This window comes from Stegostoma tigrinum, chromosome 12, assembly GCF_030684315.1.
Source record: "Stegostoma tigrinum isolate sSteTig4 chromosome 12, sSteTig4.hap1, whole genome shotgun sequence".
NCBI classification, from domain to species: domain Eukaryota; kingdom Metazoa; phylum Chordata; class Chondrichthyes; order Orectolobiformes; family Stegostomatidae; genus Stegostoma; species Stegostoma tigrinum.
The window spans coordinates 74,726,024-74,742,182 of NC_081365.1; the positions used below are offsets into that span (position 1 = coordinate 74,726,024).

Here is a 16,159-nt window from a genome sequence, read left to right on the forward strand (position 1 = left end):
GGAGGGGGTAGGGGTAGGTGTGTGTCTTTGGGGAGGGGGTAGGGGTAGGTGTGTGTTTTTGGGGAGGGGGAGGGGGTAGGGGTAGGTGTGTGTTTTTGGGGAGGGGGAGGGGGAGGGTGTAGGTGTGTGTTTTTGGGGAGGGGGAGGGGGTAGGGGTAGGTGTGTGTTTTTGGGGAGGGGGTAGGGGTAGGTGTGTGTTTTTGGGGAGGGGGAGGGGGTAGGGGTAGGTGTGTGTTTTTGGGGAGGGGGGAGGGGTAGGTGTGTGTTTTGGGGGTAGGGGTAGGTGTGTGTTTTTGGGGAGGGGGTAGGGGTAGGTGTGTGTTTTTGGGGAGGGGGGAGGGGTAGGTGTGTGTTTTTGGGGTGGGGGTAGGGGTAGGGGTAGGTGTGTGTTTTTGGGGTGGGGGGAGGGGTAGGTGTGTGTTTTTGGGGAGGGGGGTGGGGTAGGTGTGTGTTTTTGGGGTGGGGGTAGGGGTGGGGTGGAGTGGAGAAGCGTGGGGAGGGGGTGCGGTGAGCCCACAGACACACACACACACACACACACACCGGCCGGTGCTCCTTTTCCCCTGGGTACCAGCCGGCTTGACAGATCCGGCTCTCATTCCCACTCCCACTCCCACTCCCCCACCCCACACACACCCACCCACCTCCTTGTCGCATTCACTTTGGGCGGTGGGCTGGATGGCTGAGCTGTGCCATTTATTTTTGGGAGGGTCTTTTTTTTGAAAAAAAGAAAGTATTTTTTTGTTGTCTCCCTCTCTCCCCGCCCCTCTTTCCTTTCCCTCCCCTCCCATTCCCCAATGCCATGATGCACCAGTCGGAGAGCGCGGCGGACAGGAAGATGGCGCACCCGCTCTACCCCCGGCGGAGCGGCACTAACCACCCGCCGCCGCCGCCTCCTCCACCGGCCGCCGCCGCGCCGGGCCCGGGCCCAGGCCCAGGCTCCGGCGGGGCCTCGCTGGGCAGCCTGATGGGTCAGCCGGCTCCGACGCGCCCGCACACGGACGACGCTCTGCGCTCGCCGGCCCTGGCGGCGTGCTCCGGGACCGGTGCCGGCTCGGTGCCGGCCCCGCCGCAGACTCTCAGCCTCCACGGAGCCGGGACCGTACCTCTTTCTCCTGCCGCCGCCGCTGCTATCGCCCCCGCCGGCCCCGGCTCGATGGCCGGGGCCCAGATGAAGAAGAAGAGCGGCTTCCAGATCACCAGCGTGACCCCGGCGCAGAACAACGCCGGCTCCAACAACAGCATCGCCGAGGACACCGAGAGCTACGACGACATGGACGAGTCTCACACCGAGGACCTCTCGTCTTCCGAGATCCTCGACGTCTCCCGGGCCACCGACTACGAGCCGGAGCGCAGCTCGTCCGAGGAGACCCTCAACAACGTGGGCGACGCCGAGACCCCCAGCGCCGTGTCTCCCAACCAGCCTCGCCTGCCTCCCCACCAGCCGGCTCTCTTCAACGGCAGCATCCACGGCCTCCATCCGCCCCCGGCTCACCACCACCACCCAAGCCACCACCACCAACACCACCACCATCCCCTACACCACCACCACCCTGCCATGCTGGCAGGCCCTGGGATGGCCAGCGCTGCCCCTTCAGGAGCGGGGATGGGCCCTCCTGGCAACGTGACCGCAAGCGTGGAGAAAAATGGCACAGGAGCGCCCATGCCCGGATTAGTGAGTGGTTCGGTTGGGGCACCGGTGCCTCTGGCTTCCAACATTGGCACGGTGGCGAATGCTAGAACTGTAAGTGGCATGGGGAGCAACGCGAGCGTTGGTGGGACTAGTGTTGGTGCCAGTGCTAGTGTTGTGGGTGGTACCACCGGCATTATCGGGGCTGCGTCCAGTACTGTGGCTTCCACCACTGCGGCGGTAACACAGCCAGCAGCTGGCAGCTCCAGGTTCAGAGTGGTGAAACTGGATTCTAGCACTGAACCTTACAAGAAGGGTCGTTGGGTTTGCACTGAGTTCTATGACAAAGAAAACGTCACTGTTCTCACCGAAGGCGCCTCCGTGAACAGGATGCTGGATAGTGTAAAGCAAGCTTCTGTCACTGATGCAAATCTGGACGGGCAGAGTACCGGTGGCGGGAATTCGGTAAGCAGCACCTTGAGTGCAGTGGGTTATTACATTGAAGCCGCTGGTAATGGGGAGCCGGGGTTGATGCCTGCCCCTCAGCAGCAAGCCTTTCAAGCACTGTGTAGTCAGCAGTTGGATTTTAGCAGTGGTGGCCCTCTGGCACAGAGTGTTTCCCAGCCACAACTCTCACAGGCCCAGCTGCATTCCCAAGATGTTATACATTCGCAGCAGAAGCCAAGTGCTCCCCTCTCTGGTCGAGCAGGAATCAGTGGTGTTCAGCAGACCCCAATTCAACAGCAATTACCGTATTCTCAGCAACAGCAGCCTTCGCAGACCCTGTCAGCTGGGTCCCAGCCACAGCAACTATCGTATCCTCAGCAACAGCCAGCTTCACAGATGACAACACAACATATTATGTCATCAAATACAAGTGCTGGCATCACAGAATATGTGCAGCACCCTCAAATGCAGCCCTCTGCGCAGCCCATGCAGCAGAGCAGTAGTGGGCTTGGAGTAGCAGCTGCACCATCCGGCCAACCACAACATGTTCAAGGCCAAGCACAGCCTGTTTTAGCACAAGCACAATCTGGACAGACACCAGGTCAGCCTGGAGGACATGTTTCAGCAAAGATGCCACCTACTGGTGCTGCCAATGGGCAGCTGGTAACCGGTCAGCAAGGGAATACAATCTCTTTGCTACAACAGTCTTGTCCACCATCAATTAACAAGTCAACGCCGATCGGTTTGCAACCAAGTGCTCCTCCAGCTGCTCCAGCACAGCAGCTAGGGCAGCCTCTGCAGGGTGGGATGGTACAGCAGCAGGCAAGCATATCAGGGCTTGTGCAGCAGGTAACTGTGGCACCACCAAAACAGCAATTGCCATCGCAACCACAAGGTCAAGGGGTCGAGTGTATTATTCAAAGTGTGAACAATCAGACGATAACTGGAATAAGTTCTACACCATCTACTGTTAATACCAACCTTCCCAATGTTGGATCCAATGTGTCTACTAGTATACCAACTGCACCTGCAAACGCTGTTCCGCAGCAAACCACTACGCAGACCTCCGTGCAGAACAGTTTGATCCAGAAAGCCAGCCAGCCTTCTGTACCAGCAAATGCAAGCCTCCCTGTGGTACAGGCAGGACCACAGAAAATGGTGCCTGGCTCTGCCCACTACTCTACTCCCATCCAGTCACTGTTGAATGCAGTGGAAGATTCACGGCGACCTGCAGACCAGCCAGCTCTGCATGTAGAACAGGTAGCTATTGGAGAAAGCGTACTGAGTGCAGCCTCTGCTCTGGTTCAGGAAATTGCCAGCAGCGCCAACCTACCTGCTTCTGCATCGCTGCTTCCTTTAAAGACCTTACCATTGTCCATGCAACCTGTGGATGGTGAAGATGACAGGTAAGGGTAGGCTTTGGCTGTGTGTTCTTTGTTAACAAAATAGTGTAAGATCCGTGTTCGAATGTCACATACTTTTACAGGAATCTAGTGTGATTCATTTTTGATGCATTTTGAACTTATAATTATTTGAATTGTGACTTGTTCATATGTTTCAAACGGTCATATGTTTTCAAGTGGCAATTCCAACATGCCTGTGTTTATTTAAAAATTTTCTTTTGAGCTTCTTAACTGCACACTTGACATAACCCCAAGTCAGCATGGCTTCTCTTACTCTTCTGTAGACCTAACTTTTTTGCAGATTCTTAAATTAACTGCTACTGTATAAAAGTAACCTCTGAAGTTCTGCAACTAAGATGATAATGTAACCAAAGAGTGAATAAGAATGTAAAAGCCTCTATGACACAGTCAAAACATGAACATTAAATTCTTATTTATGTAATTTTAAAACACAGAAGAAAGGCTTATAATCTTCCCTTATTCTTGCAGACTTTGTGCTAAGGATTAGTTGTCAGACATTCACCACATTGCAGTTGATGGTGTGAGGTAGGAAAATGGAGAAAAAGTTGAAAAACAGCAGGATATACCAAGAGATCATGCACAGCTGACGTATTCCTTCAGTGGAATGGTTTAAGTTCTGAAAGTTTAAATTCATCTTGTTCAGTGAGAGCTGTTCACCTTTGCACTTGTGCCACTGAATGATACTCTGTGCTTAATACTGTCCAATTAATTTGCTTTGCATGGAGCACTGCCATTAAAGAGCAAATTTTTGTATTCATAGTTGCCAATTTGCAGAGAATGTTTTTTCATCAAAATTAGGATTAAAAAGGAAAACATTGCCTTACAGGCATTGTACTCAAAATAGTTTAGGACATGACATTTGACCCGTGCAGAATATGAGCTGAATGCTGCGTACTGAATCAGCCGGTTGTTTGGCTTATCTCTCCAGCGTTGCTTTGAAATAGTGTAATGCTATAGCACTCAGAACAGGGGACTTCGTCCCATCTCCCTTTCATTAGAGTTTGGCATGGAACGGCTGCCAAAAAGATGCCCCGTGCCAAGGTTTATACAAATGTTTAACAGATGGTTGATGGATTCAGATAAAAAGATGACTGCCAAAGATAGTGTGAACTGAAAGCTCCTGGTATATGAATACAGTCTTTTCCTTTGTTTTTTTTTGTGAATTACCAGTATCTGTTTCATTTTGCATGTTTGCTACTGGAATTACAGTACATATTTTGATCTAGGTATCTAAAACAACCTCAGTATATTAAAAACTAAAATATTACAATGTAAGTTGTAATTCCATTCTTTCAATATTTGTTGAATATGTTTGATATGAGTGAATTATGCACAAATGAAGTCTGCCTGTATTTGCACATGAACCCCCATGACCTTTAAAATATTCCCATTTGGACTAGCAAATACATGTTTTGGGAGATCTTGAGGCTTTACTTTTAAAGAGAGAGTGCAAATTAAATTTCAGAATGTTAAAGTAGCTGGAAAGACCCCCTTTTTTTGTTGACTAGATAGATATGTGTACTGTTAGATATGGCACTCGGGTAGCGTGAATCGGTCTCTTGGTAACATTAGAGCTAATGGATCTTATCTGAGCAGTAGTTAAGGCATTGGTGTTACTGGGCTATTGAGAATGTGGGAATCACCCAAGAGTTCATTCTGTTTCTGTTCAGTCAACTCTCCTGGAGACTGTTGTATTAGACAGCACAGCAGGGTTATGGTGTCTCTTTCATGCCTACCCCTTCAATTTCTTGGATTCACTTGAATTGGGGAATTCTGTTTGAAGGCTGCAAAACATCATCCCAGCATAAATCGCTGCCCAGTGGGGTGGAGATGGGGGTTGTGCAGACTGATAAGGGAATTTGTAAGTTTTCAGATACCACTGTTCATTGCCCTGCTTAGAAATGGAAACTGATTTTGGGATCTCCGCAACAAGCGTCAAATCTTTCCTGTTCTGATATGTAAAAGTTTATACTAGTTTGTAGTGATATGTGGGATTTGTTTACCTTCACTATAATCATGATTAACATGATAAGTGCCTCATTTCCTTTTCTCTCTCCAGCCCGTTCCCACCCCTCTAATTATTTTAATCTTTAGTTCACTCTTAACCTTAAAGTTCTGACAAAGGAACTAGCAACGTGGACTCATGTGAATTTTCACCTCTTTCTCCCTGTAGAATGTTTTGGAATGTATAATGATCCATCTTTTATTTTGATAGAAATTGGATTCCTTTTGGGCAGGCTTGGAAAGAAGGAAAACTACTTTTTAAGAGCTTTGCAGTGTTCGAGTTAAGTCCTAGTACGTCTAGACATTTGCCCTGTTTCAGGAATTTAAAGGTACTTGAAATAATGTGAACTGTATGTGATTCACAACTCCTAAAGAAAACCCTTTGAGGTATTGGTAACACACAATATTTCTGTGAATTCCTAGAATGTGTATAAGGAATAGACTCTTAGACATTGAAAAACCAAATTGGCAGGCTGTTGCAGACTGAGTTTTGTGCAGTGAAAAGGGGTTCATTAATTTTATGAGAAGTCCTTTCAGAAAAAGTGACCACAATATTAGGAGATTCTTCTTTGCGATAGAAAGTGAAGTAGCCCAATCCAAAACAGGAATTTAAAATCTAAAGAAAGTCTCCGAAGCTATGACTGATGAGTTGGGTGTGTTAGAGTAAGTTCATGATAGTGGACCATATGGTTAATATTTGAGGAGCGAGTGTGGCAATTATGCATTCCTTCCAGGCAAAGCGACACAACCAGAACAGTGGCCCAACCATGATTAACAAGATGAATTAAGGATGGCATTAGATCCAAGAGGAGTTGTTCAAAGTTGCCTGGAAAGATAGCAAGCCTGAAGACTGGGAGCAGTTTAGAATTCATCAAGGCCAAGAGGTTGATTGAGGAGGGGGGAAAAGAGAATATGAGAGAACTTGAAAGGAAATATAGTGGGCAGTAAGAACTTTAAAAATTGTGAAAAAGATAATAATGAAGACAAATGCTGGTGCCGTACAAATTGAAATGGGAGGATTGAAAATGAAGAACAAGGAAATGGAGTAATTAAACAACTAGATTTGCCCTATCTTCTCTGAAGACAACATGGAAGACTTACCAGAGATGTTAAGGAAGCCAAGTCTTTTAGCAAGGAGACATTGAAGAAAATTAATAAACAAGGAATGCTTGAAAGAAGAAATGGGTGTGAAGGCTATAAATCCATAGGGCCTGATAACGTACGTCTCAGAGTACTAAAGGAGGCAGCTAAGAAATAGTGGATGCATTGCTTATTATCTTTAAAAATTCTGTAGATTTCTGAACAGCCCTAGGGGAGTGCAGTGTAAATGTAATCCCACTGAAACTAGAAATTATAGACCAGTTAGCCTAATGTCACCTAGTAAGGAAAATGCTAGAGTCTATTATAGGTATTACACAAAGCCACTAAATTGTGAAAGGAAAATCACGTTTGATAAATCTATGGATTTTTATTTTGAGGACACAACAGATGTGGAAGAACCAGTGAGCATATTGTATTTGGAAATTTTAGAAAAGTTTTCATAAAGTTCCATAAGAGGTTATTTTGCAAAATTGAGCATATGGGATTGATGGCGATATGCTGGCATCAATTGAGAATTGGTTAGTAGAGAGAAAACAGGAAAGTTGTTATGAGTGGAAGGCCGTGACAAGCAGAGTACCATAGGGATCAGTATTTGGTCCTGTTCTATCAACAATGCATATCAAAGATTTTTGATGAGGGAGTTGAGTGTAATATATTCTAAGTTTGCTAATGGCCCAAAAAAATTAAGTGAATGAATTGTAAGGAAAATGTAAAGATGCTTCAGGGCAATTTAGACAAGTTGAGTGTGTTGGCAGATGCAATATAACGTAGATAAATGTAAAGTTGACTACTTTGGTAGGAGAAACAATGATATTATTATTTAAATGTAATAGCTTGTAGATTGTACAAAGAAACCCGAGAGTCCTTTTACACTGGTCTTTGAAAGCAAACATACAGGTGCAGCAAGCATTTAGGACTGCAAATGACGTGTTGGCCTTCATTGCAAGAGTGTTTGAGAAGAGGCGCCAGAGCATGTTGTGGTTGTACGGCTGGTGAAGCCATCTGAAGTAATATATGCAGCATTGTTCTCCTTACTCAAGAAAAGATGTAGTTGCCATTGAGGGAGTGCAGTGAAGATTCAGCTGACTGCTGGAGTAAGAGGTTTGTCATGTGAGTAGACATTTGGAAGAATGAGGGTGTCTCGTTAAAATATATACAGTTCTGTCAGGGCCGGACAGACTGAATGCATAGATGATGCGTGAATTAGGGGTGTCCAGAACAAGGAGTTGTGGTTACAGGATATATGGTAGGCCATTTTGGACTGATGAGAAATTTCTTTACTGATGGTGGTGAACCTGTGACATGCTGGATGGTAAAAGGCTGTGATGGCAATGTCACTGAATATATTTAAGAAGGAAGTAGATTTCTAGTGGATAAAGTTGTCATTGTCAACGTGTATGTAGAAAGCCCAAATATGGCTTTGAGTTAGAGGTTCACAAATAGCAGAGCAGGCTAGATGTGCTGAATGACTTACCTTTCTTTTCCTGTTTCTACGTTACTGACTAAAAAATGAACAGTGCGTATCTCTTGCTATTACCTAAGCTTGAAAATCACGCCTTTGCAGCTAATGGAAGTGAAAATTAAGATAGAATTACAGTTACTGAGAAATTAACTTGATGAAATATTAGAAATTGATGCGATTGTTAGTGCAATCCTTAAATTTAGCTCAAATGCAAATAGCTAGGCATGTGACATTGACTTTGACGGTATATATCTCAAAACAAATTTCTGACTCTGGTTTGACAGACTAGATTTATTTTGCGTAAGTATTAACCTATAAAGACATCACTTGCAAATTTGTTTACCTCAAGCAATTTTATAAATAATTTTGCCTGGGGTTCATAGGTTAAATAAAATGCTTTCCGATAAGTCTAAGTGGCTAATTTTCTTCTTCTTCCTCTCTTCATCTTCCACTTTTGTTTATCTTTTACCTGAATCTCATTTAATCTTGTCTCTAACTGTTTAATCTGCTATCCCCCTTTTTCTTTGTGCATTTTCTCTCATTTAGATTTCCCTTTTGCTGCATGGGGCTTCTGTGTTATTATAAGCACTTCCCTTCTTTCATAGCCTTCGAGGAGGAACTAACAATTTGGCTTAGAAATTGTTCAGTGGCATCTGGGGTTGGTTAGTAGAGCATTTCAGGTTTAGCTAAGCTGGAAGTATAGAACTTGGTCACTTTGGAAAGAGTTGGTCGCAAAATGGAAATTAAGGATGGTGCTACTTCAAGAAGGAGAAAGGTTTATTGAAAGATCTTGATCAATTTCAGAGTGAAAATACTTCTTGGGAAGTTAAAACCCTTCTTGGCTCCACTGTTACCAAGTTAGTTATTTAGCAACAGTAAAACAAAAATTGGAGAGTATAAGCCAATCCAGGTTGCCAAGAATAAGATAATTGGTTGGCTGATGTATATATTAGGATATCCTTCGCAGAGCTTTGAGTGTGAGGGATGAGCGCAACCAATATTTCCCTAATCTTGAATGTAATCTCATGAAGACTGAGATCACATCTATCCTTCACTTTACATTACACCAGTTTTATTTAGTGCAGTATTTGTAACCAATGTCAACAATTCAATCTTTTATTGGTCCCTAGCATATTTTTATATGTCATTAGCTTGTTCCTAATGTCTTGCTCATTGTAAGAGTTACGTTTTCATCCAAGAATTGAATTTTCACTTCACTATTGAAGGCCAGATCTATCTTCTGGGAAATGTTATGAGTGTTGTAGTTTGCCTCTTACCTCCATAGAAGTTCATTGTGCTGGGATTTTAATGTCAACATAAGTGCTGATGGATCAAAAGACATCAGTTAAGAATTTGTGCAAGTATAAACCATGAAGTAAAAGTAGATTGCAAGAGAGGCTTTGTCCCTTGCTCTGCTGAAGGAAGTTTGATTTTTGTGCTGACGTGGTTGGCAATCTTTTGGGCATTTTAATAATGAGCATGGATTAATCAGTCAGCCAGTCCTGGACCACACTCAAAGTTCTAGTTATTGGATGCTCAGTGGAAGTCAGTTTCCTCGTATAATTGCATGCATGTTCAATGCTACAGATTATTGGATGTGTCAAAACCAGCTTCATAATTATGTAATAATTTGGGAGGTGGGGAGGGAGTGTTTTAGGGGTATTTTGCAGAAGAAAATATTGCCAATCCACAGATTTAGTTGGGCCAACGACAGCTGCTGGCATTTAAGAGCATCTTTTAACCCAGGCAGATGCCATGAGTGCTTGAGTGAAATGTTAAACTTGGCAGGCAAACAGAATCACACTAAACCAAACAAGAAAACACTTCAGAGTAAACAATACCTTGGTCAAAGAACTGGGTTAAAAGTGGGTGGGATAGGTAATGGGGAACAAGGGCATGCATTGAAGGAGGGCATTCCAGGTCTTGAGCCTTGGATTATTTAAGACACAGCAGCTGGTGGTAGTGTGGAGGAATTTGGAGATGAGGAGCTCTGAGCTGGGAAGGTTGCAGAGATAGGGATGAGGTTGTGAAAGTATTTGAACAAAAGGACAAGAAATTTAAATTGGAGAACTTGGAAGTTAGCATAGGTCAGCAAGCACAGATGGATGCGTAGGATTTGTGCAGGCAGTTGAATTTTGGAGAATGGGAATTTATTGGGGATAAGTGGTGAATATGAGGTTGGTCAGGTCTGATTGACATGAACTGATAAACTTGAACCTGGGAAGTTTGTAGCTGAGTGAAATACTGACCTGATACATGTATTCTCTGGTGATGCTGTATGTAGACCACAAGAGCCCAGGTTGATTACCTCCAACTGGGAATGCTGTATCCTTTGCACAGTTGATACCGCTGCAGCTTACGTGAGTATGAACCAACCCTTGAAGTTGGTTTGTGAGGCTTCTCCCTTCTCTTAGAATGTTTTGTTGAAATATTATTGTCTTCTGAATGTTAATATTACAGTAGTGCGTTTGTAGGTGCAGGATTTCCACTGGCTGATTCTGCTAAATTTCGTGGATTACGACAGCTTTGTTAAATTACTTTATCAAATGTCAATGGCAGAGACAATTTGAGTCCTCTTTTACAGAGGCTTGTATTTGGTGTTAACTTAGTCACTTTGTTTGTTTCAGGAGTTGAGTAGTTGCACAAACATCCTCATGTTGTTAATGCTGAACTCGTTCCCCCTAATACCCCTTCCTCACCTCCCCATCCTACTTTAATTTCCTGTATTCATCTTCTGGAGATGTTGTCCCCATCTGTATGCTTTCTCCCTCCCCCCCCCGACTCCAGCGAAGCTGTTCTTCATGTTTGGGCCTCTCGCTGTTCCTTCAATATTTGGGCATGTGCACCCATGGAATTGGAGAAGTGTGTATGTATATGTGGCCACTTATCTGAATTTGACTGAGAGCGTAGCATTCTACCAGAGAATGTGGTAACATTTTTGTTTGCCAGACACTCATAAATGACAATGTCCCAAGCTTGACAGCAAAAAGTCTATTAAGTACAAAACTGTGTTTATTAGTGGGTTAAATTTGAATATGGTGCAAATTAAGGCCTGCTCTTTAAAACGCTATAGTGTATGGCAACTGCATGTGTGGTTTGCATAGTTTGTATCCCAGAAACCAGCTTCTGTTGACAGGCCTTGGATTTATGACAGGGCAGCCATAACCAATTTATTTTCTTTTCTATTGGTATAATTCTTGAATTTCTCAACCTATTGCATTCATATTAATTGTGTTCAATCAGCTGCAGATTGTATAATATAGGTAAACTCAGTTCTCTGAATATGGTATCAGAGATAGTAGGAACTGCAGATGCTGGAGAATCTGAGATAACAAAGTGTAGAGCTGGATGAACACAGCAGGCCAAGCAGCATCAGAGGAGCAGAAGAGCTGACGTTTCGGGCCTAGACCCTTCATCAGAAAATAACGAAGGGTCTAGGCCCGAAACGTCAGCTCTTCTGCTCCGAAGATGCTGCTTGGCCTGCTGTGTTCATCCAGCTCTACACTTTGTTATCTCTGAATATGGTGGAATTGTTATTCAAACAGATAAAAATATAGTTCATCCTTACCAATTGGTTGCCAGTGGTAGTAAACATTGTGTAGTAATACTTGTGTTCAATTTGGTGGGTGGTGTTGTAAATCTCTTCAGTAATAGCAGTACTTTTGACTTGCTATTAGTATATGTGGAACTCCTGAGTCCTGACTATTGCTATTTTCATTGCATCAGCCTGGTGTAATAGAAGGTGCTCTCAACATTTAATAATCTTGTCTATATCTAATTACTTTGGTAGTTGGAAGTTGCATTAATGTGTAAGCTTGTTCATTGGTGGAACGTTTGTACTGTCAAAAATCAGATCAATGGCACGTGACTGACAGTTGAAAGCTTTATGGAACTTGACTTTTTCCTATGAAATTCAGTTCACATTAACTTACTACAGCACAAGGAGAGACTTTTGGTTCAATGGGCCCATGCTGACGTTGCTGCCTCCCCCCTTTGTTATTCAACCCTTTGAACGTGGTCTCTTTCTGCCTTCTGTGTTTTTAACTTCTGCTTGATTATGTCTATACTAGTTGCCTTATCTGCTTGTGGTAGCAAGTTACAGTTGTCTTGCTGACTAAGGGAGATTCTTCAGAGTTTTTAATGACTGTCATATATTTACAGTCCTTAATTCAAGAAGCTTGACACCATCCAGGGCAGAACAGCCTGCTTGATTGGCATCACATGCACAAACATTCTGTCACTCCACCACCAACTTCCAGTGCTGCAGTGAGCTGCAGAAATTTGCAAAAGATCCTTAGATGGCACTTTATAAATCCATGACCACTTCCATCTAGAAGGGCAAGGGCAGCAGATACATGGGAACACTGCCACCTTCAAGTTCCTCTCCAAGTTACTGACCATCCTGATGTGGAAATAGATCGCTGTTAATGGAATGTCGCTGGGTCAAAATCCTGGAGTTCTGCCCCTAATGGCACTGTGGGTCTACTTACAGCATGTGGACTGCAGTGATGCAAGAGGCAGCTCACCGCCACCACCTTAAGGTCAGCTAGGGTTGGTAATAAATGCTGGACCTGCCAGCAACACCCATGTATCAGAAGTGAATGTGCATCTAATTCTGGATCCCCCCCCACAAAAAAAACTGAAAACACCTATTCAATAGACACCCTCCCAAATACCCTAAAATTGTCCCCTCTAGCCCTTTTCTGAAGTAAGGTTCCTGTACATAGTCACTGTTGACTGATTAGCATAACCTCTGCGCTGGTATTAAATCTCGTAAAACTTGATTAGACCTGTCTCAGGCTGTACACCAGACTTTCACATTAATCCATGTTTGGTCTAACCAAGGTTGTATACAAGTTTAATTCAACTGCTTTCTGTTATTGGATCCATGATAATGAGCTCCACAAGTATGTTTGCAGTGTTTTCCGGTCTCATGCACCTGCACTGACTTCTGTTTATGTACCTCTGCCCCCAGAAACCTTTTCTCCATTTAGCTGCTTGTTTTTCAAGATCTGCAGCAATGGGAAATGTCCACTTGTTGTCTATTATGATATTGGCAGATCAGAAATCTGCCATTTTAGGCCCAGCCTCGTGTTTGCAAAACATTCACAACTCTTTGCATGTATTTCCATCCTTCTCTCCTTGCTCTCAATGTTCCTTCTGTTGCAGATCCTTTGTCTGGAGGGGGAGTGGGTGGGGGTGGGAGGAAACCTGTGTCTGGAGGACCTGGAGCAGATTTTGCACCCACCTTTGTTAAGCAGGAGAACTTTGGCTACCTTGTAATCACTTGGTTTTCAACAAAGTTCTCAAACATCCTCTGTATTGCTGAAGATCAATTGTATAAGTAGAAAGGGAGGCAGAGTGTGGCCAAATTTTGAGTTTCTATGAATAAATTTCTGGGCCTTTGAGATGTTGACTGCTGCTGCCATTATGCAAATAAAACTGGGTGGTGAGGCAATGCCAAATGAGAACAGAGATGATCAACTCTGCAGAAATTCATTTGGGCTGTTCTTAATATTAACTGCTTATCCATATCTTTTTTTGTATTGCATCATACAGTTAGAATTTAAGATGAACGTGACCTTGGTGTATTATTATAATTTAGGAAAAGCACTTGTATTCAATTTGGAGAGAATAAATCAAGAACCAAGGAAAAATGGTATCTGAACTTTTTTGAATTGCTTTGAATGGCTAAGACCAAAGCATGTAGTAATGAATGGAGATAGCTAGAATGCAGATGCTGGAGTCTGAGTCAATATAGTGTGGAGCTGTAGGAACATGGGAGGTCAGGCAGCATCAGAGGAGTAGGAAAGCCACTGTTTCAGGTCAGGACCCTTCATCAGGACTCATTTGACCTGAAACATTGACTTTCTTGCTCCTCTGCTGCCTGACCTGTTGTGTTCCACACTAGTAATGAATACTTTTCAGATGACAATCTTAGCTCATGGATGGTGACAATATTTTTCTCCTTATAAATGCTGTTTATATGTTGATATTGCTGTTGATATGCATAATCCAGTGTGATCATATTGTGTTGTTAGTTTGAACTTCATTCTGTACGACATACTTCCTGCATGAGAAACTGAAATGCTGGAGTCACTTTGATTTAGTACGATGCATCAATTCACAGCCTTGGCAGTAGTATGAAGGGAAAATACAATGCATGTTTCATATTTTCATTCATTTGACTTGGTCTGGAAGTATTTTAATTTTGCCACAGATCATGTGCTGTAGTTTTCAGGCCCCTCATGCTGCAGTGACTTTGCCCCTTTATGGTACGATGTGTGAAAATTTCGGACCTTCTTGTCTTTTGGCTTCTAATATATTTTCTTCTTTTTGTTTTCAGCAATTCTTACCCCAGAAGGTGTTTGTGGCCACCTTATTTTTCCTACAAAAAGACACTGCACTCAATTCTTTTGGAATTTTGGGTACTGATTACATGCCTAACCTACAAATCTATTATTTTACCCTTATTAACTCCTCCCCTTGTTTGGTATTGTATACAGATTTTGAAATTGTATTTATGATTCCTGAATTCACATTATTGGAATAAATAGCGAGAGACTGTGCTCTTAACTTTGGTCCTTCTTGGGTATCTCCTTTTACTGTCTTGTAGTCCTTTAACCATCACCTCCACAGTCCTCTGCTTTGTACCCAGCTTGCCATTAAGTGTACTATTGGTCTTCTGATTCAACAGCTACGAGTATGTTGCTCACTACGTTCTCATTGGCTTTTTGAAAATCAAAATCATTACATCTTCAGCCTTGCCTACCATTTACTGTTGGTGCAATCATACTTGCATTTTGGTTGGAGCATTGCACATGCAACATTGCTATTTTAGAGGTGTGCGTTCATTGAGTAGATTTATTGCTTGAGTTGCACTTAGTTGAGTACTGTATGCTTGCTGAGGATTAAGATTCCCCAGTTTGCATTAATTGGTCCCATGCTGCAGTGTATCAGTGGAGCACCTGACAGTAGAGGCAGTTTGTGAATTTGGAGCTTGTGTTGTGTTGTTAAGATGGTATGTGTGCAATGGCCTGTAGCATATTTGAGTTCCAAGTTTAAAAATAGCTTTCCTTTGGGCAAAGCTTGTAACCACTTCTTGATGTTTTTAACACCTCATCTGTGGTTTTATTTTTATCTGATGTAGCTAAGTATACTTAAGTGAAACAAATCACTTTTACTTTCTGCCAGGGCTATCATTCAGTTTGCTACTATGGCCTCCATGATAAACAAGTCACTGAATGCTCTCTTAGCTAATGGGAGAGTCACAAATTCGAGTGAGTAAAATATTTATTTTGGTCAAAATAAAGTAACATGGCAAAGTACAAGCAAAACAGTTTAATGAGCATCAACTATCTTCTCAAATGTAGTGTCATAAGGCAGTTGAGGTATGTTGTTAGCAGTAAGCTCAGTGACATTTCCACACCCTTATCTCAGGAATTTAGTAAGTAATTAGGTGTATGATGCTACTCATCAATCTAGAGAAGTGATTTAATTCTGCCTGTGCTAAACCAGTAAAGTGGTAATGCACTGCGAATTCTGATACATTTGTGCCAAAGTAATTTACAGTTTTTTTTAACATCTTAAGACGAGTCTGTCAGAAAATCTTTGCAGATATAATCCTACAGCTAGATGTATTTGAGCTATTTTGGTTAAAATTTGATTAACTTACAATCCATTCACTTTTTCCTGCAAGCATAGGCGAAACAGTTCTGCCCAAGCAAGGTCTGTTTTAAGAATTTTGTTAGTTTCTCGGACAACTTGAAAGCTTTGTATTTGAGAATAGCTTTGCAGGTTTTGGTGTGTCTAATCTGTCCCCTTATTGATGTTTGAACCTTAATGACGAATATGGCATTGCACCCAAATCAGCTTCTATTCTCAACTGATGCCTGCATGTATACTTTGTGTATGTGGGTGGCTAGATGATCAAGAATCTTCCTCTTCTTTAACCTGGATAACCAGTACCGGTATTCAGTGGAAAAACTAACTCAGCACAGACTATGGATTGAATTTGAGTCAAGTATGTAACTAAAAAAGACGGGACTTGCAATTATTTATCCCTTTCAGTACGTCCCAAAGTGCTTTATA

The 16,159-nt window shown here is 43.1% G+C and overlaps 1 protein-coding gene across 1 annotated transcript; it reads left to right on the forward strand.

Annotated features, from left to right (window-relative positions):
- Nucleotides 1–805: 805 nt before the first annotated feature.
- Nucleotides 806–6,763, forward strand: LOC132210417 (TSC22 domain family protein 1-like). The gene is made up of 3 exons (XM_059650003.1): nucleotides 806–1,460; nucleotides 1,569–3,483; nucleotides 6,589–6,763. Exons 1-3 carry the CDS (start codon nucleotides 806–808, stop codon nucleotides 6,761–6,763), a joined length of 2,745 nt encoding a protein of 914 aa, XP_059505986.1.
- The last annotated feature ends 9,396 nt before the right edge of the window (nucleotides 6,764–16,159 follow it).

What these genes read in the sequence shown, in the direction of transcription:
- LOC132210417 (XM_059650003.1), top strand. Translation starts at nt 806, where the DNA reads ATGCACCAGTCGGAGAGCGCGGCGGACAGGAAGATGGCGCACCCGCTC. An exon ending in CCAGCCGGCTCTCTTCAACG is followed by an intron (nt 1,461 to 1,568) that starts GCAGCATCCACG and finishes CCATGCTGGCAG; the next exon opens with GCCCTGGGATGGCCAGCGCT. An exon ending in GTGGATGGTGAAGATGACAG is followed by an intron (nt 3,484 to 6,588) that starts GTAAGGGTAGGC and finishes TCTTCTCTGAAG; the next exon opens with ACAACATGGAAGACTTACCA.